The sequence below is a fragment of the Pollachius pollachius genome (assembly GCF_949987615.1).
Source record: "Pollachius pollachius genome assembly, chromosome: 13".
NCBI classification, from domain to species: Eukaryota; Metazoa; Chordata; class Actinopteri; order Gadiformes; family Gadidae; genus Pollachius; species Pollachius pollachius.
Genome location: NC_136946.1, coordinates 11,812,162 through 11,839,661, shown reverse-complemented (window position 1 = coordinate 11,839,661; position 27,500 = coordinate 11,812,162). Strand labels below are relative to the sequence as shown.

Sequence of the window (27,500 nt, the reverse complement as noted above, 5' to 3'; positions counted from 1 at the left end):
GGGGTGAAGAGAGGTTGTTAATTAGAAAGCTGAGAGCTGATAGCATCTCTGCAGCTAGTGCTCACCTCTCATCCAGCCCTGCATTTTCACCTCTTTTTTTGTTAAGAATATAAAATCTAAGAAAATACATTTACATTCTGTTCCGGTGTGTGTTTTGTCAGTGGTATAGACACCACCCCTCGTTCTGTGAGGTGTCGTTAGCCAAACGCGCAAGAGGGGAGAAACAATCGTAAACAATGTTTTACCATTTACGTGTATGATGATGTGGTACTAGTAGCCGGGGAACGTGACTTAAGTGGGAGCAGTGAAATACGGACCTAATCTAGACTTCCTGCTGGGGAATAATTTAAGTCAAGGTTGTAAATGTCTCTGAGCATTCAGCCACCAGCATTTCGATGTTGTTGATTTTGATGATGGGTGTGTTTGTCGAGCTGTGGGATATTTGAACTGTTGGCAGGCAAAACGGTGAGGCTGGCTCACAAATCACATGGAAAAATACGTGTCACTGTTTGTTTGTTTGTTTGTTTGTTTGTTTGTGAACGGCTAGTAGCATTGATACACAGAAATATGATTATTATGGATTTCGCTAGCTGCCCAAATAGCAGATGAGTTTCTGAACATGCACACACCATCCTGATAGAGTCATCATGATTGTGTGACTGTGTGTGAAAGTACATTAGCCCTGAGTTTGGGCCATGTCACAATGCGGATTCTGCTATCTAAAGGTGACTCCGAGATAGAAAGGTCTGGTCTAATGGTGTGTTTGAGTCTTCGAGATGCCTCGTACACCAACCACACGAGTTGCAAAGTGGGAAATCTCCCAGGTTTCTTGCAGCATATTCATCAAGGCACACCCTTTTTGGTTGTAGCATCTCAGGATTCTGAGAGTCCATCAAGTTCAGTGAGGCTGACCATACGACCTGACAATAAAAATTGCTGTGCCGTAAAGAGATTTATTTTCTTTGTATTTGTACCACGTTGGTCATTTAAATGTCGATTTCAAATGCTCTTACACACTTGATAACATTGCTGCTTTAATCCGGTCACCAATTTATGCATTGCACGGTCTTGCTGTGCGTGCAATACAATGTAAAGTTTTGATGTTTGTTTTCAAACTGGTTTGCTAAAGAGGCTAATGTAGCTAACAATAAAAATGACTAGTCAATGACTGTTCTTCCCCAACTCGTCGTGTAGCGATGCCCTCAAAGATAAACGGGAATGCTGTAAGTGCTACAAGCCAGGAAATGATGTCACAAGAGCAACTCGCGCAGACGATGCATCTCGAACGCACCATAAGCAGCACGAAAAAGGTCAGGACAGAGCTGACATTTGAGGACGTCCCCTGGAATACCTAGATGCAGAAGATTAAGTGTACTTCCTAGGAGACTATAGGCCTGAAAATGAAAAAGATAACATGTATAATGACCGTCAAGCTCTCTGCTTGACGCCTCAGCCTTTTACCTTTAATATGCCAACCTCTGGGCATGGCCAACTTTGGGAACAACAAATGGAAGGGAAACTCTGCGGCAGCTCGGTCTTTACCGGGTTTATTTATTCATGTTCTCATCCACACATCGTGAAGCGTGATTGCAGAGTCTCGTTGGTCTTCATTAGAGGTTCCCTCGTAAGTCCTACCAGAGGGAAGAGAGAGAGAGAGAGAGAGAGAGAGAGAGAGAGAGAGAGAGAGAGCAAGAGAGAGAGAGATAGAGAGGGAGAGACAGAGAGAGAGAGAGAGAGAGAGAGAGAGAGAGAGCGAGAGAGAGAGAGAGACAGAGAGAGAGAGAGAATCTAAACAAAATTATACATGTGTTGATGATTTAACTACATGGTAGAGTCTATTTCCTTGTACTATGGGGAGGAAAAAAATAATAGTAGTAGTAATTTATTATATAATAAATACATATAATAAAAATAATTAGATATAATATGAGAATTTGTAATTCCTTCCTTTTTATATTTTCGACATCACTTATGTTGGATCCTCTGTCCTTTTTGTTAATCGTATACCACTACCTATTTCTGTATTCATTTAGCTAAAATAAAAACATTTTTGTCATTTCAGCCTGCAATTCATTTTTCTGTTGTGCAGTCCCTCACAGACATACAAACAGACAGACAGACTGACAGCTAGATAGAGAAGTCAAAGGGGTTTGAGCAGAAAGCCGTTTCAGACATTGAAGCAGAATAGCATTCGCGAGAAATCAATTCCAGGTCGCACTTCAAACTCAGACCTAAACATCTGGCAGAAGCTATGCTACTAGGGAGAGGATTAGACCTGATTAGAATACAGCAGGTAAGCAGGCCCCACAAGCCGTGTCTAATCACGCTTGACGACGTGCAGCGCTAATTAACTGCTAAGACATGACCTGTCGTACAAAGTAGAGCAATCAGCCATACAGGGCAAGTCAGGAACATAAGAAGTAAACACGATGATATTGAACCAGAAAGGCTTTGTCTATTTGATACGGCTGCACCTTATTGACAGCATGAAGAACCTCCACACTACATCCCCGCTTAACATCCCTCACATAACCTTTCAATGGTATTCCAAGGCCTCTGCCATGATGGAATTAAATGTATTGCTTTATTATAAAATGTTCATATTTAAAACATTTATGAATGATTCATGTGTACAACAGCCTCCCTGCTCCTTCTGAGATTATCCACTCAGGGCTGTTTTGTTAGACTGTACATTTTAGAACAGTGCCATTATTTTATAACATCAATTTAGCACAGATTCATCTCAATTTCTAGCCAGGGACCATCCTGTTTTTCTTCCACGTGTGCTTTGATATTGTCCATTTCATGAATGCAATGCCATTTGAGAACTGTTAACAGGAGAAACTGACACTGAGTGGATGTGGTCATCAATTTCCGGATAATTTCCTGTCACTTAACATTTGACACGGCTAGGCTCCTGGCTTCGAATAGGATGGCGGGTATGGATTTAGATAAATGAATGAGGTTGATTAAATGTCATTAAAAACATCGAGAGTCAACCACTGTAAAACGGTTCGGTAAAATGGATCTTTCCAAGATCGAACGCGCTCCGCATCCATCGTACCACGCGCAGAGGGCAACCCTTTGCAACGCCAACAATCACGCGACCGGCTGGTGTGGGTCATAATAACCAACAGGGCGGTTGCTGTTCTTTCTTTTGAATCGATTAACAATCTTTAATGGCATTAGCGCCCGTGTTTAACTTTCCTCGGTTGTTATTGACTGAGTGGTTGGAGCGGCAGAGGCAATGACTCGGATCCACTCCTTATCTCTCTATCAGATGACTTTTAAGCACACGTGTGCCCACACACATCAGGGCCCGCGGTGGTGCCTGTGGGCTATTTGCCGTCTGTGTGTGTATAAGAAGAACGCAGGGTCGTTAAAATAGAGCGGGATGAAACAAGAGAGAAAGTAAAGAAACTGCCTGTGATGAAATATGAGCATCAATTCACTGGGTGTGGAAATGTCATCATTAGGAAGGAGAGAGGAGAGGTAAAACGCTTTATATTCGAGAGATGAGAGACACACACAGGGGGATAGAGAGCCATGGGGGAGGAGGATACAGGGGAAAGGAACATTCACAGTGATGCAGTTTAATTTATGTACATTAGTCCTGACTTCTCCCCCATCAGAGTAGGGGGACCATTTGTAACTGTCAATGTCATCTGTTTATCCCATTTACTTTTTCTAAATTTTTAAGCAATCTCAACCAAAATGTTGTTTCTTCAATAGGCCTACCTTTTCCTTATTGGTCCCCTCTGGTATAAATATATACCGACAGTGAAACTGTTCTTTAGCAATACCATAGTATTTGTATGAATGATCAGGGAATTTAGAAAACAAACAAGAAAGATGGATGGAAAGGAGAGGTCTGTGTGTGTGTGTGTGTGTGTGTGTGTGTGTGTGTGTGTGTGTGTGTGTGTGTGTGTGTGTGTGTGTGTGTGTGTGTGTGTGTGTGTGTTTGTTTGTGTGTGGTTACCTACGTTAGCATAATGCTCGGTTGACTTCTGGCTGATTAGCATTACAGGATGTGCCGGATGGGCAGGAGAAGGAGTCAAGTTAACTAGGTAAAAACACAAACACTTGCAAGTATCCAGGGAGACGGGATTTTGAAGCAGTCTCTGAAAAAAAGCAAAGAAATTAAATGGGGAATATTAATATTTCTAGGGTACTTGATGGAAAATATACAACAGAACTACAGAACCGAGTTGACGTGGTGAATAATGTTTGGTCTGGATTGATTGCATCTGTGTTGCGATATGAGAATCGATTTTTCTCTTGTCTCTTTTGAAAGATTCCTCAAGAGACATCACAACGCAGCAAACTTTAAAGACGTTTTTTTTCTTTCTCTATTGAACTCAATATTACGTTATCTCTATTTTTTTTCCTACAAGAAAAACCTTCCAACATACAAGGTTCAAAGAACTCTCGCAGATGAATGGGTTATAACCACAGACACAATGCACAAATAGGGAAGTTTGTTTGGAGTATTACAAGAACTCGTGGACGCTAATTTGCGCTTGCCCAACAGGGCGCCCCGAATCATAGCAGGGGTCACAAGCTATGTACGCGGCCATCTTGGATCTGTCTCTTTGGTTGCTCAACGGTCCGTCGGACGTCATAGCGGTTTTCACGAGAGCCGTGACCCTTGACCTGTGGGTGTGTTTCTTCTGAACCCCTCTGACGCATGGAGACCGCTGGGCGTACTAAACCCGTGAACTACTCAACGTATAAGAGCTTTATCATGCAATCGAATACCCTGAGGGGTTAACGAGGGGTTAGTTAGACCCTATGTAGCAAATCTGAGGTCAAACAAAATTAGAGGCATTACTCCAGAATGAAATATTAAATGTATATTCTGTTTTACGGCATGTTTTATACCTGCCTAAGGATGACGATTGGTTCCATTGGCGGTTGGGTGCTAGCTAAAGGGAAAGCCTGCTCTGGGGGTCTCACTGAGGAGGAGTGGAGCCCTCCCCCACACAGCGCGGTCGCACCTCTCTGAGTGTTAGCGAGGGTCCGTCCACCGCTCCTCACATGCGGCACGGAAAACTGTCACGACCCGTTCCTGACCCCACGGAGGAGCTGATGAGGTGAGTGGTGGGCCCTCCGCCCCGCGCAGAATCACCTCTGTCACACACACACACACACACACACACACACACACACACACACACACACACACACACAGCATCTCTGTGATACACTATCACCATTTCATGCAGAGAGAGGTAAAGAGGGCTTGGAAAAACAGGATAATGTTATTACAAATGGCCGACATGGACAACAACAAGGCCTGTATTGTCACAGAGAGAGAGAGAGCAAGAGAGAGAGAGTGAGAGAGAGAAAGACAGAGAGAGAGAGACAGAGAGAGAGAGACAGAGAGACAGAGGGAGAGAGAGAGAGAGAGGGAGAGAGAGAGAGAGAGAGAGATAGAGATACAGAAACAGAAACAGGCTGATGTTCTCGGATGCAGCAAACCAAGGCCATGACACAGAGATTTGAGACACCCCGATGAGATCCTAACTACCATTGGTGTGTATGTAGCAGAGGCGGCTAGGACTCATTCAGTGGTGAGAAGAAATCCATTAGCTGCGCTCTTTCTCCCGACCTCTCTCTCCCGACCTCTCTCTCCCGACCTCTCTCTCCCGACCAAGCAATGGGCCTCTGTGGTGGGCGGTAGGGGGAGGTTAATAGGAGTACATTAGACTCTGTGGGTCAGCCTTTACAGAGTGGTGAATCTCTCGCTCTCTCTCTCTCTCTCTCTCATGCATGCCCGTCTGCCCACCCAAGTCTCAATAGCAATACTTTATTCCACTCTGATCCTGATGCTGCTCCCTGCTGCCGTTGGACTGGGGGTGGAGGGGCCTAGGGCAGGAGGAGGAGGAGGAAGGGATCCGATGCCGTCACATGTACGTCACACTAGCCTCCGCGTCAAACCAATACGTCAAGCCCGCTGCCCGCTGCCCGCCCCTTCCTCTCAGCCTGCGTCTGCTTGAGGTAGACGGGGGGGGGGGGGGCTCAGCTGCTTTCCCATGCACTCTGAGAGCTGGGATTATTCTGCCCTCCTTACAGAGAGAGAGAGAGAGGTGATGGGGAAAGAGGAAAAGGGTGGGTGAAAGCAACAGAAGGAGAGAGTAGGAGAGACGATGTAAAACCATGAAATAAACCAATATCCAGGCAGATGGCTTACACACACACACACACACACACACACACACACACACACACACACACACTAGATGAAGCCATCAGCAGAGGCTGTTCGTCTAATGCGATGCTGAGAGCTCCTCCATCTTCAAAGAGCTCCCCCAGCCCCCATCCCAGCAGAGACCGGTGAGAGGGTCCATAGAGAGAGACCGGTGAGAGGGTCCATAGACGGAGACCGGTGAGAGGGTCCGTAGAGAGAGACCGGTGAGAGGGTCCGTAGAGAGACCAGTGAGAGGGTCCGTAGAGAGAGACCGGTGAGAGGGTCCGTAGAGAGAGACAGGTGAGAGGGTCCGTAGAGAGAGACCGGTGAGAGGGTCCGTAGAGGGAGACCGGGGAGGAGGGTCCATAGAGAGAGACCGGTGAGAGGGTCCTTAGAGGGAGACCGGGGAGGAGGGTCCGTAGAGAGAGACCAGGGAGGAGGGTCCATAGAGAGAGACCGGTGAGGAGGGTCCATAGAGAGAGACCGGGGAGGAGGGTCCATAGAGAGAGACCAGTGAGAGGGTCCGTAGAGAGACCGGTGAGAGGGTCCGTAGAGAGAGACCGGGGAGGAGGGTCCATAGAGAGAGACTGGTGAGAGGGTCCGTAGAGAGAGACCGGTGAGAGGGTCCGTAGAGAGAGACCGGGGAGGAGGGTCCATAGAGAGAGACCGGAGCTCAGCATCAGACTGAGGGGTCATGAGAAGCTGCCAGCGTCAGGAAGCTGGATGGAGTACCCTGGTGCTGTGTGTGTGTGTGTGTGTGTGTGTGTGTGTGTGTGTGTGTGTGTGTGTGTGTGTGTGTGTGTGTGTGTGTGTGTGTGTGTGTGTGTGTGTGTGTATGCTCTCAGAGGGGCCAATTACCGGTAGCTCAATCAGCCCGTAACAAAGCACACAAACACACACACACACAACAAAGTGTGTTAATTAATGGTTCCGGGAACTCGAACTTGGAAGTGGATCGGCCAGCCTTTCACTTTACGTTGTTCTCAGGCCTATTTTGAGATGTGTAGATGGCGACACCCAGCGGTACAGTTGTAAAACTACAAGTCAGATTGTTGGGATTCGGTGTCAATTTTTATTAGTATGATAGTCTGAGATGATAAATCATGGTAAAGTTGCAATGCAAACTGAAATAATTGGCTTTCCTTGTTCAGGGCGTAGTAACTCCAACAATAAGTCAACGATGTGTAAGGGTTATATTCGCCGTGGATGCGCTCGCAGTGCCATAGGGTGCCTACAGCCGCTGGTTAAGTTCGGTTTATTAAATGAAGCGCACATACAGGGAATCCGGTTAGATTCGTGAAAAGTTCAGCATTTCAGATTATAAAATCTATTCCCATAGAAAATAATTATGAATCAATTGCATTGACCTCGTGGATCCATGAATATGTTTGTGGAACATGAGGGCGCAAAGGCGAATCGTAAATGTATTTATGATCGGGCCTCAAATCGTATATATATATGTGTGTGTGAGTGTATATCTTAATATATGTATGTGTGTGTGTGTGTATCTTAATATATATATATATGTGTGTGTGTGTGTGTGTGTGTGTGTGTGTGTGTGTGTGTGTGTGTGTGTGTGTGTGTGTTTGCGCGTGCGTGAGTGTGTGAGTGAGTGGAGGGGCCTTTGAGGAGTTTAGGGGCCCCTGAATTTGGAATTTGCCAGGGTTCGACAGCATCGAGCCCCTTCATTGAAAACACAAGCCTCAGCCTCTTTAAATGCATCGGACAAGGCTGTCAAGATTTGTTTTGACGTCCTGGATGAATATCACCAGTTCTCGGAGGGTCTTACGATACGTTAACACATGGATCATAACTTTTTCATTGCAGCATTGGCAGCCATTTCGTTTCTTCCAGTTTCAGTTTTCATCTTTTCTCCGGACCAAATTGAGAAAGAGAAAATAAAACCTGGTGTGGTTAGATTGATGTCTACTTTTATTCTCATCTCAGCAAAGGTTGAACTTAACTCCAAGATTCAAATCTACTGACTTTATCTTATTAAGGCACTCGTGGCTTCCTTGTGCCCATTTGTTGGAACAACAACCTACATAAATTAGCGATCGCTCCTTTCACGAAGGCTTGTTGCACCACCAAGGTCCCAGGAAGACGATCAGAGCTATTCCTGAATCCAAGCGTTTATCAGTAGGCTTAAGACTGAGAGTATTGGGTCGGGAGGGATCCCTGAAAGATATACCCGTTACACAGGCTCTTACACATTCCCAATTGTATGGAATTCTATTAGGCCTAAGGAATGTTACTTATGCAACTTTTATTACAGGCAGGGCAGACGTGTGTGCGTGAGCGTGTGTATGTGTGCACGTGCATGCATGGACTAAGCCTTTAATCATGGCTGATACCTCAAAAGCCAACACACACACACACACACACACACACACACACACTTTGTTCAAGACATAGGACTTAAGTCTTTTACCACGGCCATTACCTCAAAAGATAAGAAAGACAGAATCCCAAAGTCAAAGAAATACAAGTTTATTTTAAGTGTAAACAAAGAAAAACTGCATAGGAAATGTTTAAAGTCCATAGAGGACAGCCAACGCCACGAGTGACCAATATATTATAGTCTCCTTCACCTTATTTAGACTGAAGACCTGACATCTGCCCTTCCACCCAGTCAGTGTGTGTGTGTGTGTGTGTGTGTGTGTGTGTGTGTGTGTGTGTGTGTGTGTGTGTGTGTGTGTGTGTGTGTGTGTGTGTGTGTGTGTGTGTGTGTGTGTGTGTGTGTGTGTGTGTGTCCAACATGTGTTGCGGACTAAGGAATCTCCGCCTGCCCACCCGACCACCCACTCACAGACACATACACATTGTGTAACTGGACATGGAAGTGCCAGCAGCAACATCTAAACTCAGCCGGCCACTCTGAGCCTCGCTGCCTCTTTGACTGCGTAGAGGATACATTCAGTGGATTTCTGCGCAGCAACACAGACGCAGCGCGTAAAACACAAACACCCCAACACAACTGACTGCCCAGCACACAACCGGAGGCAGAGCACGGCAGAACGTTTTGGTTTACTTTTTGTATTTTTACCACGAGAACCTTCTGGAGAATCCTGAATTTGGCTTTGAATGTTAAAGCTGCCAATGGAAGGTTCTGGATGTTTCCACATTAACCAGCACGGCCTAGCCGTGTTTGTGTTTGTTTTCCTCATGGGGTTTGTGTTGTTACTCTGCCGTGGGTTCAAGCTCTGCCTGCCGGGGTCTAAAGCAGTGCATTGTGGGGAGTGAGACTCCGCCAGCCCTTTCTTTAAAAAAACAAAACGGTACATTCTAAAAGGGCTGAGGAGCATCTTGTTGCATGGAGTATTTTGTACTATTGTGTTTAGGAAATGAAAAAGTAAAAACAAAAGACAAAACAGTAATGAGGGGAAAATTATTAAATTATTCAAATCATGTCAATTTTTTTTTGTCGTTAATATACATCGGGACATTGAGAAGAGAATCAGACTAGTACTGCGATCAGGGTAGGGGGAGAAAAGAAAAACTACATCATCTTCATCATCACTACAGGACACGTTTCAATGAGATACCTGCGGAGCGTGCCCGCCAAAAATCTACCTGAGATACTTATTTTTTTTCCTTTCTAAAATTTTCTAACTTTTTAGTTTGTTTTTATTTTTTTCTTCCATAGGATACAATCAATAAAAGAGGTCTATGACCTTGCACCTGTCAGATGGTGCAGCTCTGCTATTTTCCTCTTAAAGCCACGAGGGGCCAGAAATAAAAAACAAAAGAGGAGAAAAACCACAGGGGCCCGATAAAAAAAAAAGGGGGGGGGGAAGGGTAAACTGTAGCAAGGGTCTGGGCGGGTGGGGGGGAGGGTCGGTACAAAAATCATAGGCTCAGCAGCCAGCACTACACTCCCCAGGTCTTTTGAGACGAGAGGAGGAAAATGCTAGGCTGACTTGATACGTTTGTGCGAGACCAATCCCGTGTCATCTCACATGACACAGTCCGAGAGGTTTCCATAACTAGGTCAAAACACAAAATGGCCGCCTAGCGAATTTGAGTTCTCTATGCCGAGTGATTGCAATTAAGAGGCCGGGCTTGTACAGGTTATATATACCTGATATCTATATATGGGAAAGAGGTTATACGTTGATGTGCCTGTCCATGGTATGGCTATCAGAGGGCCAACCAGGGAACAAAGACTGCTGGCTAAGATGGGCGAGGCGGCATCTTTAGTCTGTATTGTACGCACGGTAAAACCCTGCCTCGCTCTGCCATCTCTAAAATCAAGGCATGGTTGGCGGGAATAAAGGAAACTGCTCTGCAACGCTTTGAGAGAACAGGAAATACAATCGCAAAGGTCAAAAGGTCAGTTCCATCCAATGCAATCCTTGCCAGACACACACATCTTTGGGTATACATTTTAACCGAAAAAACAACCAATCCCAGGACTTGTATTAGCCACACCCCCATCTGAGTTTAACACCTAATCAAGAAAAGAGTTCAGTATAATACAACGACTTTTTAAAGCATGCAACATATGAGGAACTAACGCCTGCCCCGGTATTCTTTTATCTCTTTCAGAGTCAAGACCTAAGGATCTCAAAGATAGCATTCTGCAAACTTAACTTAGAAGAGAAACAAGAAAAACAAATGACGCAGACATGACTGAACATTTTCATAAAGTAATACTGCAACACAAGAAAAGAAAAATAAACAGATTCTATAAATGGTATTTATTGTGTGTGCCCAAAGCAGCCTTGTCCAGCCCAACACTAGCGAGTGTCTAATGTGCTTGCTGTTGTATCGCGCCGACCCGCCCTGCGTTCTGAGAGAACTCAAACGGAGCTTGGGACCGACCTTCACTTTACATTTATATCACAGATTTAGGCGAGTGTCCAACTGCCGTGGAATTATAGGGTAAATTGTGCTGCAGTACAAGAGGATATTCAAAATATTCTTTTTTTTTTCGACAAGGCTCTTTAAAAGAGGCCACTGTTGCTTCCCCTCACCACGACGCACCAGACAGTAACAGTACACGTGGGAAAGCGGTGGTCAATATGAGGTAAGGTGAGGATGACAGAATTGGGACGCAGCCGCGTCTTAAGTGCATCCAATCCAAGTTAATAATAAAAAACATAAAGGAGGTTTGCTGGGATACACAGTGTCTGCTAACACGTGTGTTATGCTTTTTTGCATGGTCCGGGTCGTCCATTGCAGCGTGGCTGAAGTGCTCCTCCTGTTTGGCACAGAATCACTCTCTCTCAGGGGATCCATTTGGCACTGCTTGCTCCTCCTGATGTTTGGTTTCTGAGTGTTGGGTTTAGGTCAAGGGTAGAAAGGCGTACGTTTCCAGGCCGTTTCACTGTGGATTAAACATACCTTATGTTGAATAAAGGGGTAAGGGTTAACCCTTTTGGAGGACGCAAGTTTTGAGCGGTGACGGCCACGCCGTGCTGGGTTTTCGTTTAAGAAATACAGAAAAACTTTTAGAGATCTTTGGTACGAGGAGTTACGGGAAGACGTAAATCGCCATAACACCCCCGACGGAATCAAAGACTGAGGTATGTCGTTTCTTGTGTTATTCTTGCACGTTGTTATTCATAAATATCGGATGAGGTATATGTTCCAACCAGAGTCGAAGTAACAATAAAACAAGGTCATAATGAATGAGGTATATGAGGTGCGTGTACAGCTTGAGGTATTTCAATGTGACCGAATGTACAGTGGATATACATGAACATTGGGGCAGGAATTCAAGAGTTGAGGTATCTGTGTAGAACAAAAAAAACAAAAAGACAAAAACATATCCCCTTGTGGCCCTCTCTGGACACAACAGACCTGTCCAGCTCTAGCGTCTGGAGGGGGACAGAGGGTTGATTTGCTCTTCCTTTTAAATCATGGAGGAAGAGAAGTAGGCTGAGATTGGCATTGGGTGTGTTGCCAGATTGGTAATGGTAGTTGTTATGCAGGGATGAAAATGCTCCTTTTGGGAGGTGCTATTTTTGAGCCTATAGGGCTGTTTTATATTGACGATCAAAATAGAGAGGGTTTATTTGAATAATAATGACAGAGGGTTTTGGGGGAGGGGGGGGGGAGGAGAAATCAAGGGTGGGGGATTCTTTGGTGTCAAGAGACGGGGCTCTCTTCTCAGGCGTCTCCTGTCGACCCAGGAGAGAGAACAACAAGAGGTGGGTTGGGACTCCTGTTCCTCAGGCAATCTGTGTCTTAGACGATGGGATGCTGGTGGAACGACTATGTGCATCCGTCCGAACCCCAGACCCAGATCCCGGGATTCAGTCCCCGGGGGTCGACCACGCCGTACTGTTGGGCCCACCTAACGGGCCGCAAGTATCCTGCTTAAAAAAGACGACGACGATTTCCAACGTTTTTTGTTTGGAAGATGCCGAAACTTCTTTTTTTTGGGGGGAATTCTACCTTTGGTCGGATTTCGAATAGCTGTTCTGCAGACCTCCATTTTCAGGTGGTCTATCTTTCGGTGGTCTGCAGTTAGACAATAAATAGGGGGAGGGCTGTGGCCATTCTCAAACGATTTGATTGAAAACAATTTGAGCGGCGACCAACCCGCAATCTAAATTCATAGGAATTGTTTCGATTGGCCGTTTTTTCTTCTCGATTTAAGGAATTGTCCTCAGGGTGGCCAATGAGAGCTTTTTTCCGATATCGTGTTCATAGCGCTCACCTCTATGGCTATGGGGGCTGCTCATTCATGATTAGACCATTCACTGGAGATCACTTTTTAGATCCGCGATCTGGAAGCATCTTCTTTTAGAAATCCTTTGGTGGGTCCTCGGTTTCTGAGAGAGGACAAAGCTCTCTTTGCATAAGGACCTCTGTGTCTCCCTGGGGGCATTAGGTTCACTGATGGCCGATTGGTATTTGTTTAACATTAAACAATTGTGATATAAAAAGATTGGCTTATGTTAAGGGGAGGGTTTTAAAAATGTTTTCATACTTATATATAAGTATATTCTTTTCTTTTTTTTTTTTTTTACAATATAATCCTTAATTTGGGCCTTATCTGAATCCGGTATGATCGATGAGCCAACAAGGCCAGCAGGAGAGTCTGACGGATAAATGATAATCAAACAATGACCTGAGCTCCATTTTGATTCCCACCCAGATTGGCATTTCGCTCCAAACGCATTTACCTTGGGCGGCTATGACACAACACATCTTCCACAGAGTCAAAATAAGTTGCCCTTGGAAGATGTCGGAGAAGATCGCCCCCAAAAAAACCAAACAAAACAAACGAGGACTTGTGAAATGACACCAGGTTCTTGGGCCGCTCATTTTCTCACTGTGCGGCCTGTACAGTGGTCCGAGAACGGTCTCGGGGGGAAACTTTCAATAGGTCCTACTCGACCCACTCTGTTCCTAACTGCACAGCAATAAATCCATTAATCCTGTGCAAATACCAACCGAAGAGTCAATTCTTTGTGTCTCTCTTAAATAAAAAGTATTGAGGTAGACATTTTTTTTGTGTTTTTTTTCTTCTTTTCTTTCTTTCTTCTTAGTAAACCTTCACGGACTACACCTCTGCTCAGTGACTGTGGGTACATTCATAACGAGCAACATGAGGTAGGTGTGGAGCAGAGGGTAAAAAAAAAAACGAAACAAAAAAAGGTTTTAAGAAAAGAATCATAACAATTTGAGGTTCCCTGAGATGGCTACTTGAGCAGAGCTTAAAAAGTGAACAGAGCCGAACGCCGAGATGAGCAAAGAAGGAGGAAATAAACCCTTTCTTTGCCAAACGGTCATTGATTTTCGCGGAGGTCCCCCGTTTTCATCACACATACCACAGATTATTTTCGATTTTTTGGACAATATTGGCAAACTACAGCAGGGACGCAAAACCATTTTGATTTCCCTTCAACTCTCTCTTCTTCTGCTTCTTCCCTGCTCTGATCTCTCTCTTTAAGCTCTCCTCCGGATTGAGTTGGTTGATTTGTCTTCCTCCTCCGTGTCCTGCACCCACTGCGATGCTCACAGAAGCAACAGACAGCGAGACCGTGATCAGACAGACACAGACACAGAGAGAGAGAGAGAGAGAGAGAGAGAGAGAGAGAGAGAGAGAGAGAGAGAGAGAGAGAGAGAGAGAGAGAGAGAGAGAGAGAGAGAGAGAGAGAGAAGAGAGAGAGAGAGAGAGAGAGAGAGAGAGAGAGAGAGAGAGAGAGAGAGAGAGAGATCTGTCCTAGAACTTGAGGATGCGGTTGTTCCCAAAGTCCACCACCACGATGACGCCGTCGGGCGTCACGGCGATGCCAGACGGCCGGTCCATCTGCCCGAAGCCGTTCCCCTGCGTGCCGAACTTGCACAGGAAGTTCCCGTTGGGCTCGAACACCTGAACGCGGTGGTTGCGCGAGTCCGCCACGATGATGCGGTTCTCCTGGTCCACCGCCACGCCCTGCGGCCGCAGGAACTGCCCGTTGCCCGTGCCCTCTGACCCCAGGAAACGGGCCGACTGGCAGTCGGGCCGGATGACCAGCAGCCGATGGTTGTTGAAGTCGGTCACCACCAGGTGGTCCTCGTGGTTGAAGGCCACGCCCCGCGGAGAGTCAAAGTGCTTCCAGAGCGCGCCCTCGAAGCCGTACTTGTTGAGGAAGGAGCCGTCGGCGGCGAACAGCTGCACGCGGTGGTTGCGGGTGTCCGACACCAGGATCTTGCCCTCCGAGTTGACGGCCACGTCCCAGGGGTAGTTGAACTGCCCGTTTTTGGTACCCTTCTCGCCGAACTTCAGCACGAACTGGCCCTCGAAAGTAAACACCTGCACACACACACACACACACATACAGTCAGTGGTCCAGAATGCCAGTGTAGCAGTAGCTATGCGGCCATACATTTCTGCAGAGTGGCCCTAGCTGTTGAAGCCTTGATGTCAGAGCCTCTTAGGGGAAGGAGGAGAGAGACAATACCATTCACCAAAAGTCTTGTAGTTGCAGAATTGGCTTCGGCCCATTCATGCCTATAGAGTGCTTACTTACATACAGTACACACACACACACACACACACACACACACACACACACACACACACACACACACACACACACACACACACACACACACACACACACACACACACACACACACCTTAAGGATTCTGTTTGTTGAAGGTGGAGGATGAACAAAAATGCAAAGTAGTCAACACACAATAGACTGTCTGTTTGGCCAGTAACTAACGAGGAAAGCGTTGGCTAAAATCAACACAAATACAGGTCATGGTGGTGTTGTTGAATGTGTACTTTGTTTGAGCCATCTTTATTGATGACGCAAACAAACCAAACAGTATTTGGACCAAATATGTACCTATAATTGTAATTTTTTTTCTAAATGTTTGATTCAATGTTAAAATTTTTGGATTTCTCAAACTCAAAACTGGTTATTTCTATAAAAAAGTTAACATATGACCCCAAAAAAAAGTCTTTGCATTTCCTGTCAATCAACTCATCCATTCATCGTCCTTCCGGACCCAACCTCCTCTAAAAGCTCTGGTTAACTCTGACCGAGGCCGGCCCTGGCCGCCCACCTGCACGCGGTGATTGTCCTTGTCAGCCACGATGATGCGCCGCTGGCTGTCACACGCGACCCCGGCCGGCCGGTCGAACTGACCGGGCCGGGAGCCCAGGGTGCCGAACTTGTGGTGGAAGGCCCCGCAGGGCTTGAATATCTGGAGAAAGGGACAGGAAGCAACCATGTTGTGGAACACGCAAAATGTCTGCAGAGAAACAGTGGCACAGAAGTGCAAGTTATGACTTACTACTGAAACGAAAAAACGTGGCACTTTAAAACTATTGGATCGGCGCTTAATGAAATACACACTAAACACAAATTTTTCCATGTTTTAAAAAAAATATTACAAATAACATATTTTACAGACAATACATTTTACAAATATATTTTACAAATAATTTAAAAACAAGACATCTGCAAGATATCTCAGAATTACCAATAACGAAGAAAGAGTAGAGCTCGACGTTAGCGACTAGCGACCCGAGCGCTAACATTCCCACCCCCGTCGCAGAAGGGCTCCCCGAGGCCGGTACCTGCACGCGGTTGTTGCTGCGGTCCGCCACCACCACGTGGCCCTCCTTGTCCACGCTGATGCCCCACGGCCGGCACAGCTCCCCGTCGCTCTCCCCTTCGCAGCCGAACGCCGCCACCTGGGAGCCCAGCGCGCCGTAGCTCCGGCCCGACTTCACCGCCACCTTGAAGGGGCTGCCCAGGATGTGCTGGTTGCACACCAGCACCGACACCAGGTGCTCCCCCTCGCTCTTGGGCAGGTAGCTGACCGTGTACGAGCCGCTCTGGTGGTCCGTGACCTCCACCGCCGACAGGTTGCCCTCGGCGACCGACACCACCACGGCCGACACCGTGTCGCCGCCCGACAGGCGGGGCTCCCCGTCGTGGTCGTAGCCCACCACGGTGAAGGAGGCCGGCTTGCCGCGCAGGGCCGTCTTCAGGCCCTCGCCGTGGGCCTTGGTGACGGGGGCGAAGGCGGCGCTGCTGATCAGACCCAGGGACTGGATGGCCAGGTACAGGGCCTGGTGGTGGGGAGGGGAGCGTTAGCACACAGACCGCTGTGGCCCTGCGGTGCTGCGCTACGGCGTCGCGATGATAGCCTAGCTGCTGATCGCGCCTCGTACATGCTGTGCTCCATGTTGTACACGCACACATTCACACAGCAACGGGCCGTGTGAGCCTTACAGGAAGACATGTTACCTCTTAGATTCATACAGCCTGAAGAAAATTATAGTATAAAAGGTTGCATGCATTTCTTAGGCTTAGGGGATATCTTGGCTACCATGCATCTTCACTATGGCCCATGATCTATCAACCGTACTTCTGCCAAATACGGCAACATTTAATTAACTAGATGAAGACTCATTGAGATATTAACCTGTTTTCAAGAAGGACCTCGCCAATAGGCAGCAAAACACAACATACAACAAAGTTAACAACAAATAACAGACAGGGAACATGCACACCCCCATAACCTCTTACAGTCCTCTGAATAAGTGAGATTTTATATAAGTGGCATTGACCAACACTCTTGATCTCCATATCCTTCAGGGCTTGCACCGCTCAAGCAGTGTTGGCCCTCTGGCTCAATATCAGAGGGCACAGCCCATTGGAACGACCACCAACCCCCAGCTCATCACAGTGACTACAGGGGCCACATCACGGTCGATCCCCGCTCTACGGCCAGCCGTCACGCGGACCGCGGGGCTCACCTGGTCGGGCGGGGTGAACATGAAGCGGTCGTCCTCCTGGGGCTGCAGCATTCCACGCAGGGCCTTGAGCTCGTGGATCTGGGTGAGCATGCGGTCGCGGGCCAGCAGCACGTCCAAGTGGCGGCCGTCCTCCAGCACCTGGCTGACGGCGGCGATGGTGCCGTCCAGCTTGGTCAGGCTCAGGTGCAGCTTCTCCACCTGCAGGTAGAGCGACTTGGCCTTCACCTGCCGGATCTTCTCCACCTGTGGCAGGGAACACAAGGGGAGCGGAGACGTGAGCGAGGAAGGGAGTCGATCACATGAACGGTATGGTAGTTATGGCAGTAGAGGAGAGTGCATGCAGGAGATCAATTAATACAACTAATGGGGAAAACAAAGCTTGGTGGTTATTTGAATGAACAAAAAACGGCTGTTGTGTACCCTCCAGCTATTGTATAACCCTTCTAAACGGCAGAATGTGACATGCACACACCGTTTTATTTTTCCAATGCCTAAATAACTACTTGCAGGACCATATTATACTGTTGTCCAGAGTGAGGTTCTTTAAGTTTAATAATTGGACTTAATTTATATACATATAAAAGATTTAATAAAAAAATTTACTTTGATTAAATCAAACAATATACTGTTTAATAAGCCAAGGGCTCTATCAATGCATGTGAGCATGGTTTTAAATAGTGCTCTTCTACAGGCCACACTCAGTAGGCCTTAAAGACTATAAGGGCTGGAACTCAAAATAACACACAAACCAACCACAGCTTGAAATCGATTGAGAAGTAAATAAGGTACAAACATGAATAAGGCAATAAACAGGATTGTGGCTTCTACCCACTATATGAATGAACAAAAACAATAAGAATGGTAATTTATGTTTTGTTGTTAAAATCAATAACACACACACACACACACACACACACACACACACACACACACACACACACACACACACACACACACACACACACACACACACACACACACACACACACACACTTTTATCATGTACACATTGTTCGCATTGGTAATGCAGCGGCACTTTCCCACCAAACAACTCTCCATATGACCAATACATTCACAAGCAATTACCAAATAATGACCCAAAAAATACCAACAAAATGACACTCAATTCCAAAATGGCGACCGCCTTGTAATGTGACCTGGCAATGCACAAGCCCTACACAGGAGCAATGCCAGTGAATGCACACAAGCCAGCCATTTCCCATGTGGCTATATCTATTCTCCCGTTCGTACAGTTTTGTTCCAATCATGTTAAGAAGCAATGCGATGGCCAACTGGTATAAGAGCATCAACAACCTAACAGTGAGGAGTGCAATGGAGTTCATGTTACCAAAAGATTGATTGGCTACATTGTGATTCATACAATGTGATAACCAGTTACAACTATTGCTAGTAATCATCCTCCAAAGGCCAAGAAATGAATGCCAAAGTCATGTAGTAATAATAGTAAGCACAGAGTTAATTGGTAACTGGGGGGATCAAGATCAAGATACCTTTTGGTAAAATATCCCCTAAACTAAATACTACTTCCACCCTATCATTATGCACAGCAGTTGGTGAGGAGATTCACTGTGTGTGTGTGTGTGTGTGTGTGTGTGTGTGTGTGTGTGTGTGTGTGTGTGTGTGTGTGTGTGTGTGTGTGTGTGTGTGTGTGTGTGTGTGTCTCTCTCTCTGTCTAGCAAGGGTGTATAATAGCTTGGGGGGGGGGGGGTTCTGAATCTATATGACCACTTTTGATGCTGTGGGGGGGTGGTTTAGGCCCCCCGAGGGAAACAAAGGCTGCGGCAGAGAAAAAGAGGGTGCCCCTTTGTGCAACTTAAGAGCGGGAGCCACACTGTAACCGCTTTTATGATGGCCCAAGACAAAGGGGGCAGAGACAGCCTTTCCCCGTCTCTGGGGGACAAAGACAAGCTTGGGTTCACCGGTTGGAACACAAGCACGCAGGGAGACGGCAGTCTGAAGACCGTTCCCGGGCAGATGCACGGCACAAAGGAACCAAAACTAGAAGAAGCCTGACCATGTGTTGATGTATGTATGCATGCAAGTATGTATGTATGTGTGTATCTGTGTGTGTATACAGTGTGCGTGTGTCTGTGTGTGTACACAATGTGTATGTGTGTCTGTGTGTGTATACAGTGTTCATGCGTGTGTGTGTGTGTGTGTGTGTGAGTATACAGTGTGTGAGTGCATACAGTGTGCGTGCATGTGTTTCATAGGGTTAGCGGCAGCCTGTAATGACTCCGAAAGGCAGAGAAAAGACTTTAGAATGAAGTGTGTGATCCCTGGCCCTATACGGTGCATTAAAACCAGGAGGTTTTCACTTACCCATGTTCTGTGTGACACTTTGACCTCACCTCTCTTATTGCAGGGGCACCCCCCCCCACACACACACACGCACACACATCTGAGGGAGAAAGACGTAGGGCCTTTTTTTTTTCTTTACAACGTTACTGGACCCCTCTGGCGGAAGGGTGGAAGGGAAGGATTTCCATTTAATGGAAGACTGGCAAGTATTAGGTTCAATTAACAGCCTCCCCTCAATCTGCCAACCGCTGGCAGTACAAAGCCCCCGTCCAGAACACACAGACACACGCCATACAGCCAACACACCAACGCCATACATTACAGTAATGGAGTGCGCGTCAAGAGGGGGGCTGGGGAAAGAGAGGAAAGATTAAGGGAAACAGAAAGAAAGAGAAAGAGAAGGAGAGAGAGAGAATAATTGAAGTGGTTTTAAGGGTTTCAAAAACATTACTTTCCCAAGAAACCTTAAACCCTGGGGTTCAAGGAAGGGGAAGGGGGGGGCGTCTGATAGCCTACACACTCCATTACATCTTTACTGCGTTGCCGCCTGGCAGTTGTCGCCCATTGGCTCCGCGTGGATTACACCCGGTTCGGTAAACTTCACGGTTTAACTGCGGCCCCTAAACCATGCCTGTGCTTTGGTATAGTATTCCTGCGCCCCCCTCATTTAAGGCAACAACGCCTTCAGCGGAAACACTACTTCTCATAAATTTGACATGGAAGAAGGAAAAAAAGAAATCTTAAGAGGATTTTATAATAATTGCTTTCTTCCCATTAAGCAGATGCTTGTGTGCAATGTGCAGTGCGAGGTGCAGTGAGGTACTTAAGTTACAGCACATAATGAGCAGGAAGGGGGTTAGGTTTCCGTACAGCTAATCTTCGTACTTTAGACATAAGGGGGTTCGAACACACAACTTTTCGGCAAAACCACAAGGGTATCCTGCCATTTGTTGAAGGATGTTGTTGTGGGCTTGTGGTGTGTGGCTTGTATGTGTGTGGTGTGTGGTGTGGTGTATGAGGTGCGTGGTGTGTGTGCTAGTGTATGCGTGAAATATATTGGTGTTAGTACAAAATTAACGATGTTTGGACTTTATCTGCTTGTCAATGCATTCAATGTATTTTACGTCAGTCTAAGCCAGCGAAGGACAAGAAAAACAACAATGTACGTTGGATTCAATTCAAATGCAAAGGCAGGAAGAACAATGCAAAGGCCGAACCTAATGACTCGTGTAAATGTATGTAAATGTATCCTTTGTAAAACGGGTGAAATCACAAACCATGATGCATCAACTAATACCAGAACTATTCTTCTACTGTGGGACCTCAGTTGTGTTTTATGTATGCATTACTTCATTTACCACTACCCTCGCCCTTCAAAAATTAACATCACATCTCAAGGGACTTAAAAGATAAATAACAGTCGAGGGCTCACCTTCCACAGCAGCTCACACTCCCTCTCCTCCAGCGCCTTGCGGTGACGGAGGACAATGGCCTTCACTTCCGTCTGCACCACCTTGGCCTTGATCTCCACCTGCTCCGCCATGGCCTGGGCCTTCTCCATGCTCAGCTGTGGGAGGGGGGGGGGGGGGGGGGGGGGGGGGGGGGGGGGGGGGGGGGGGGGGGACATTGGGTCAGTTCCAGAGGTGCCCTGAAGGTGGAGGGATGAAGAGCGAGTGTGGTAGGGAATACAGCTCTGTAGTCGCTCAGGCCACGTTATAATTCATTTGTTTACTAGTTTTTATTACTATTAGTTTTTATTAATAAATGTTAAAAAGTAAACAAAACAAGCATCATTTTTTATATATATATACACACACACAATATGAAAGGATACGCTGATATACCTGTCAAATGGCATTGTTTTCTGTCTTCCCGAGATTCAGTTGTTTCGTTCTGAATAAGTCATTGAATCGTCCAGAAGGAGAGTTGGCTGGGTTAGCATCTGCTTTCCCTTAGCTGCCTCCATTGAGCTAGCAGTAGACAAGCTCTAACTCAACTCTACGGAGGAGGCGAATGGAAATGCTAACCCAGCAAACTCCCCTTCTGGAAGATTTAGTGATTCATTTGGACTCGTGTGAATCATGGCAAGACAGGTAAACCCCAATTTACCGGCGGATCCTTTTATAAAGTATGTATGTTAAAAAATTATGTTTGTTTGGTTTCAATCCCTCCATGTTAACTTTTTGCCAAATTTATGAATAAATACTAATAAATGGATACATTATGAAGCGTTTTGAGTGACTACAGAACTGAATATAATCTGGTTAAGAAAGGGAAAAAACAAGTAAATATAACTCGGTATATACCTTTTAAAAGATTTTTCTTTTAACATCAACATGTGAATGTGAATCCTAATCCCCCAATTAAACAGGGTTTACCTGTTTAATTTCATTTATTTCATTTTATTTATTTTTTATAAAAAGGAGACAAATTTATGACATAAGTGCGCTATGCGTGTGAGTGAGCATCAGTCACTTCCCATCTTGTCAACGCAGGGAACAGACAGGACGCAGGATACGGAGCAAAAGAAAATAACTCAAAAGAGGAAAGGCAAGTGACAGAGCAAGGGTCAGTGGACACGACGCGGTGCAACGCTCCCCACGGCCAATGAATTGCCACCGTCAGGGCCCCGCCCATAAGCAGCAACCTATCCCTTTCTCACGTGGCGGGAGCGAGCGGTGGAGGAGGTGTGTGTGAGGGGAGGGGCTGGAGGAGGTGTGTGTGTGTGTGTGTGTGTGTGTGTGTGTGTGTGTGTGTGTGTGTGTGTGTGTGTGTGTGTGTGTGTGTGTGTGTGTGTGTGTGTGTGTGTGTGTGTGTGTGTGTGTGTGTGTGTGTGTGTGTGTGTGTGGGAGGAGGAGGAACTGCAGAGGTCAGGAATAGCGAGTGGTCACATGCTGGGGCAGCACGGCTCTGCTTCCTAATGAGGCGGGGCTTGCGCTGGCCCATCGGCTGCCACTCAAACATACTGGCTGGAGGCGGCGCCGGCCTTTTGGCCACAGGAAGTCCTGCCGACAGCCCTTTAGGGGGAAAACTACTTCCCTTCTGTCGGCCAAGGGATATTTTGCTGATCCATAGGCTAGACACCGGGGTGATGAACTGATTAAAACATGTGATGTAGTGTGAATGCGTCAGCAGTGTGCTGGATGTGACTAGGCGTGCAAAAGGTTTTTCCTTCAGGTGTAGAATTTGTCAGTTTTGTGTTGTTGGATATTATTGTATGGTTTCTTTCACGGTCTTATGCTGAATGGATAAGCTAAGCGTACCACGGCTAGCTAGGTTAACTGTCCCCCTCCAAAGGATTAGAAATGAGAGTACCGTCTCAATTAAAAAGATCCATCAAAAAAGATCAGGAAAGAACTGGCCTCCTGTCACCAAACCTAAAGCTTCCGTCTCACGCAGAGCCACAAAGCACGCGGCTCCTGAGGTCTAGGTTTCAACCCCCGCAGTGGAGGGAAGGCCCATTTTTGTTGCGCTCTTTGTCCTCCACTTCTGCCCTCTTGCTCTCTCTTTTGCCTTTTCTCAGGGTAGGGGGGTGTTGGGGAGGGGGGGGGGAGCTGGACCTCACAGGGACAAGCAGGGAGTTGGATAAGGCTTCCTTTGTGACACGAGCCACAGAGGGCAAAGGTCAACTAAAACCTCTGAGGTCATAATCTACGACCCGGGCCCTAAGACGTGCCCCACCCCTAGGTAGAAACAATGCCTAGTGCGGGGGTGGGGGGCCTTTTCTCCCTGGCCTGGCTATTTGAGACAGGCAGTTAAAGGGTCAGCTAAATCAGGCCCTCACAAGAAGGTAGCAGGGAGCGGATTCAGAGAGGAAGGGGGGGCTGTAAAAAGGGTGGCATTAGGAGAGATCTTTTTCTAAGCCCTTTCTCATAATGTTTTTTTTTATATGTACAATCAATCTCTCTTGGTCGTGCGAGTGCCTTTATCTTCCCTCTCCCTTGTTTCAGCTCTCTCTCTCTCTCTCTCTCTCTCCCCCCCCCCCCCAGCCTGGACATTCTCGTGACGCGCCACGGCTCGGACAAAGAACAGAAAAAGGACCAATGGGGTGCCCTGACCAGCCAGCAGGTCAGTTGGTCAGAGGTCGGGGGAGATAATGGATGTGGAGAGGGCGGAAATTTCTGACCGCAGGGGAATGGTGCATGCGCGTGTGTTTACATATTCTCTAGCGTCAGTGTTTACTCGTAGGTGACCTGGAACGGAGTAGAACAGCAAATGCACACAAACCCAAAAATTGGTTTGAAAATGTGTGTGCTTGAGAACTAGTTTAAAGATCGCAGTGTTTCCCTTTCCCTTTCGTAGGTGACCTGGAACGGAGTAGAACAGCAAATGCACACAAACCCAAAAATTGGTTTGAAAATGTGTGTGCTTGAGAACTAGTTTAAAGATCGCAGTGTTTCCCTTTCATTCTCCCAGCAATTGTGCAGCGGCGATGCTGGATTTCTAAAAAAATTTAAAAAAAAAAAGGGAAATGGAGCCCAAAATAATATTGTTTATAAAAACAAATAAAAATCTTTATCTAAGGTGCCCCTTATTGCACCAATATAATGTTCTGCTATAGAACAATATATAACGGCAACAATGATGGCACCAACTACTTGCTCGTGCGCAATAGTGCGCTTGCATACTATTTCTTGTCGAGTTATATTGTTACACCATTTGAATGCACCTAGAGCTCTACTGGAATCAGTGATCCCACTAAAACCTCTCAGTGTCCACACGCACATCACCGCCGTGCGCCCACATATAAACAAAGGAACACACACCCAAACAGACACACACCTCAGCGCTGCTGCTGAAGAAATAGAATCATAGAGGAAACACTGTTAAATGACGCCAACATGCCTTCGATTGTGTCACAAGTGTTCAAGTGTGCGAGGAAGAGGGACCGAAAGGTCAAGCAGGCTCGTCACGTGACCCCGGAGTGCGCTGGGCCAGCGCGGCGGGTTTCATCGCTGTGGGTCACAGCATTGCTCCGCCTCCTTTGTCGCGTTGCATAACCTGATTGGTCACCCGGAACGACATTCCAGGAATGGTTGGTCTGAGTGCCGCTGACAAAAAGGGCGGCCCACCTCATCAGAAACAGACACACCGGGGGGTTTCTGAGGTCATCCCGGTAATCGCAGCCAGGGTCGCGCCCGGGGGGAGGGGGAGAGATAGAGATAGAGATAGAGAGAGAGAGAGAGAGAGAGAGAGAGAGAGAGAGAGAGAGAGAGAGAGAGAGAGAGAGAGAGAGAGAGAGAGAGAGAGAGAGAGAGAGAGAGAGACACCCTCGGGAGGGACTCTCTTACACTGTGACCTTAACTAGGAGCCTTGCAGTATGCATGCACACATGACTCTCGAACCAAGGCCCGCAGGTGAAACCTGAACAGCCGGTCTGTGCCAGATTCAATGCGTTACTAAATGTTTTCTTCGTTGGTGCGTTTTCAGGTTTCAGGTCTTGAGGGCGGCTGCTGCTGTTCTGCCAGGTTTTGTGTAGGCTGGTAAAATAGTTAAATGTCACTGGGACTGACCTGGTTAACTATGAAGGTCAACTAGAATGACTAAATAGAGGAAATAAATATTAAATAAATACAAGAGCAATCAGGCACAAGCTGATCTCGAAGCGGTGGCGTTTGAGTAGCTCTGGCCTTATAAGTGGGGCAGGAGTAGGGAGGAGGGTCAATACAAGGCAGGGAGATGACCAGGAATCGTGTGGCTCCGTTTGTGAGCTCTCCCTCCCTCTCGCTCTCTATCTCCTGCTGCTCCTTTACATGCCTATCTTTCAGTGCGGAAGGCCACAGCTGGAGTTCAGGGGAGGGGGTGGGAGGAGGCGATGCAATGCAATACAATCTGCAATCAGGCCATGAAGAGAAAGGCTAGTGTTTGTGTGGAGTGTTTCCCGCTAACGTGTTCTCCTTGTTTCAAAGGGAGTGCCAGGAGGAAGGGGTGGGAGGGGGCATGCAGACTGCTGGTGGGGGATGTTTCCTTCTCTGGAATCCCTTTAAATACCTCACCCCCCCCTCCCCACACACCCCACTGCCAGCTTCCCCTCCTCCACCCCTTTGACCCACAGTCCCCAGCCCCACCCCCACCCCCCTCGGACCTCACCCCACGCGACCCCTCCCCAGCATCAGGGCTGACCAGCTGGACCACCTCTTTAACCCCTGGCTTTCTCCCGGCTCTGGGCCCTCTCAAACACCTAAAACTTGATTGGTAGCCGCTAGCCCACCCCTAGCCCGCTGCTGCCCCAGCATCTATAGCGCGTTCTCAAAGGTACAGCTGCCCCGTTTTAACATATGCCGCCAGCGGCGTTCGTCCAATGAGATGGAGACGTTTGAGGGGTCTCCTTAATAGTGGCTCCATACAAGAATGACCTGTAGATCATCCTATACGTCAAGGCCCTCAATCAATAAATAACAATATTTGCGTGTGCGTGTTTTGAGTGTGTCCGTGTGATTGAAAACAAACCCGCCCATTTTTTATATGAGTCGCTGCAATGTGTTGGACCAGGGAACATATAAAACCAAGTTTTCCCCAGCTCAAATCAACACCTAACGTCATTATAGCGGCATGGTTTTTAAACGGGGACCTCTGGGGTCACATGCTGTTGGTCCTGGGCTGTTGTGGTGGTGGTCCGGCACCTCCTGCGACCACAATGAAAAGCTGCCCCATCTGGCCCGGGGCATCTTTTAACAGCTCTGATTGGAGCGCTGACATCTGCTCATAAAGCCGGCCCTCTAAAGTCCTTCCCCAGCCGCGCTGCACTCTGCAGCGGGCCTCCCTTTGTGTGGGCGGGTCAATACATCTGCATAGTGTCAATGTATTGATCCCGGAGCGGGATAATACATCAAACGGATTGAGATGCAAATGGGCACACATTTACCAAAAAGTAACCTGAAGCTTGTCGAATGCATCGAGGGTTTCAGCGGCATGTGTTGTTTGTTTTCTGTGAATGAAGATTTGAGGGGTTACCACCGGACTGTTGTGTTTTTGCTGTGTTTTGCTTTCGTGTGTAGTGAATTTGTCGATGCAGAAATTGTGACTTCTGTGGCTTTATAAAGCCACAGAAAGCCCTGGAAATTGCAAAGTAACAACATTTACACTGACGGCTAATTTCCTCTAAATTTTTAACACACACACGCGTACAAATGACCATGTGGCCTTGCGTCACAAATCTCCATGACTAATATTGATGTCCAATTGAGGGAGGGGGGGGGTGGTCCTCCACGTCCTCAGCACTATCGCAAATTAAATTCGGAACTGGATCAATACACACCCTTATCAGCTTCATCACACCCAATGGATGTATCAGAGCACACGACCCCGGCATCGACACTGATCAATGCTGAAGCAGCACTGCTGTCACCGCTCCATCGAAATGTCAACCATACCCGATCTGAGATATTGTGTTTACATTTCCGAGCACCCAGCTTGAGAGTATGAGGTCAGTCCGCACTATTAAATGGATATTAATCAAAATCAAAATCGCTTTTCAATTAATGGTGAAAGATCCCAAGTAATGTATCGAAATTAAAATCATATTCTTCACATCGCTACCGCTAAAGACATGGCACAGAGCCAAGTGACATGTCGGCCCGGTAGTCCAATGGAATCGATGACATGTTAATCGCAATGAATAATCACAAATCACAACACTGATTCAAAGGGGGGGGGGGGTCTCACCTGCACGGCGTGTCGGCCCTGCTGGGCGTCGGCCAGCAGCTGGATGGTGACGGCCCGGGAGTCCTGCACGGCGTCCCTGCAGGTACACCAAGCTGTGGCCCATG

The 27,500-nt window shown here is 47.1% G+C and overlaps 1 protein-coding gene across 1 annotated transcript in view; it reads right to left on the bottom strand.

The window, feature by feature from the left end:
* Window positions 1-14,357: 14,357 nt before the first annotated feature.
* The window catches only part of LOC307084870 (E3 ubiquitin-protein ligase TRIM71-like), a 22,877-nt gene continuing 9,734 nt past the window's right edge, over window positions 14,358-27,500 (bottom strand). The window contains 7 exon segments of the mRNA XM_079749374.1: window positions 14,358-14,942; window positions 15,705-15,845; window positions 16,222-16,719; window positions 17,410-17,652; window positions 21,164-21,298; window positions 27,397-27,471; window positions 27,473-27,499. Coding sequence (XP_079605500.1) covers window positions 14,370-14,942; window positions 15,705-15,845; window positions 16,222-16,719; window positions 17,410-17,652; window positions 21,164-21,298; window positions 27,397-27,471; window positions 27,473-27,499 — 1,692 coding nt within the window. The 3' untranslated portion in view covers window positions 14,358-14,369.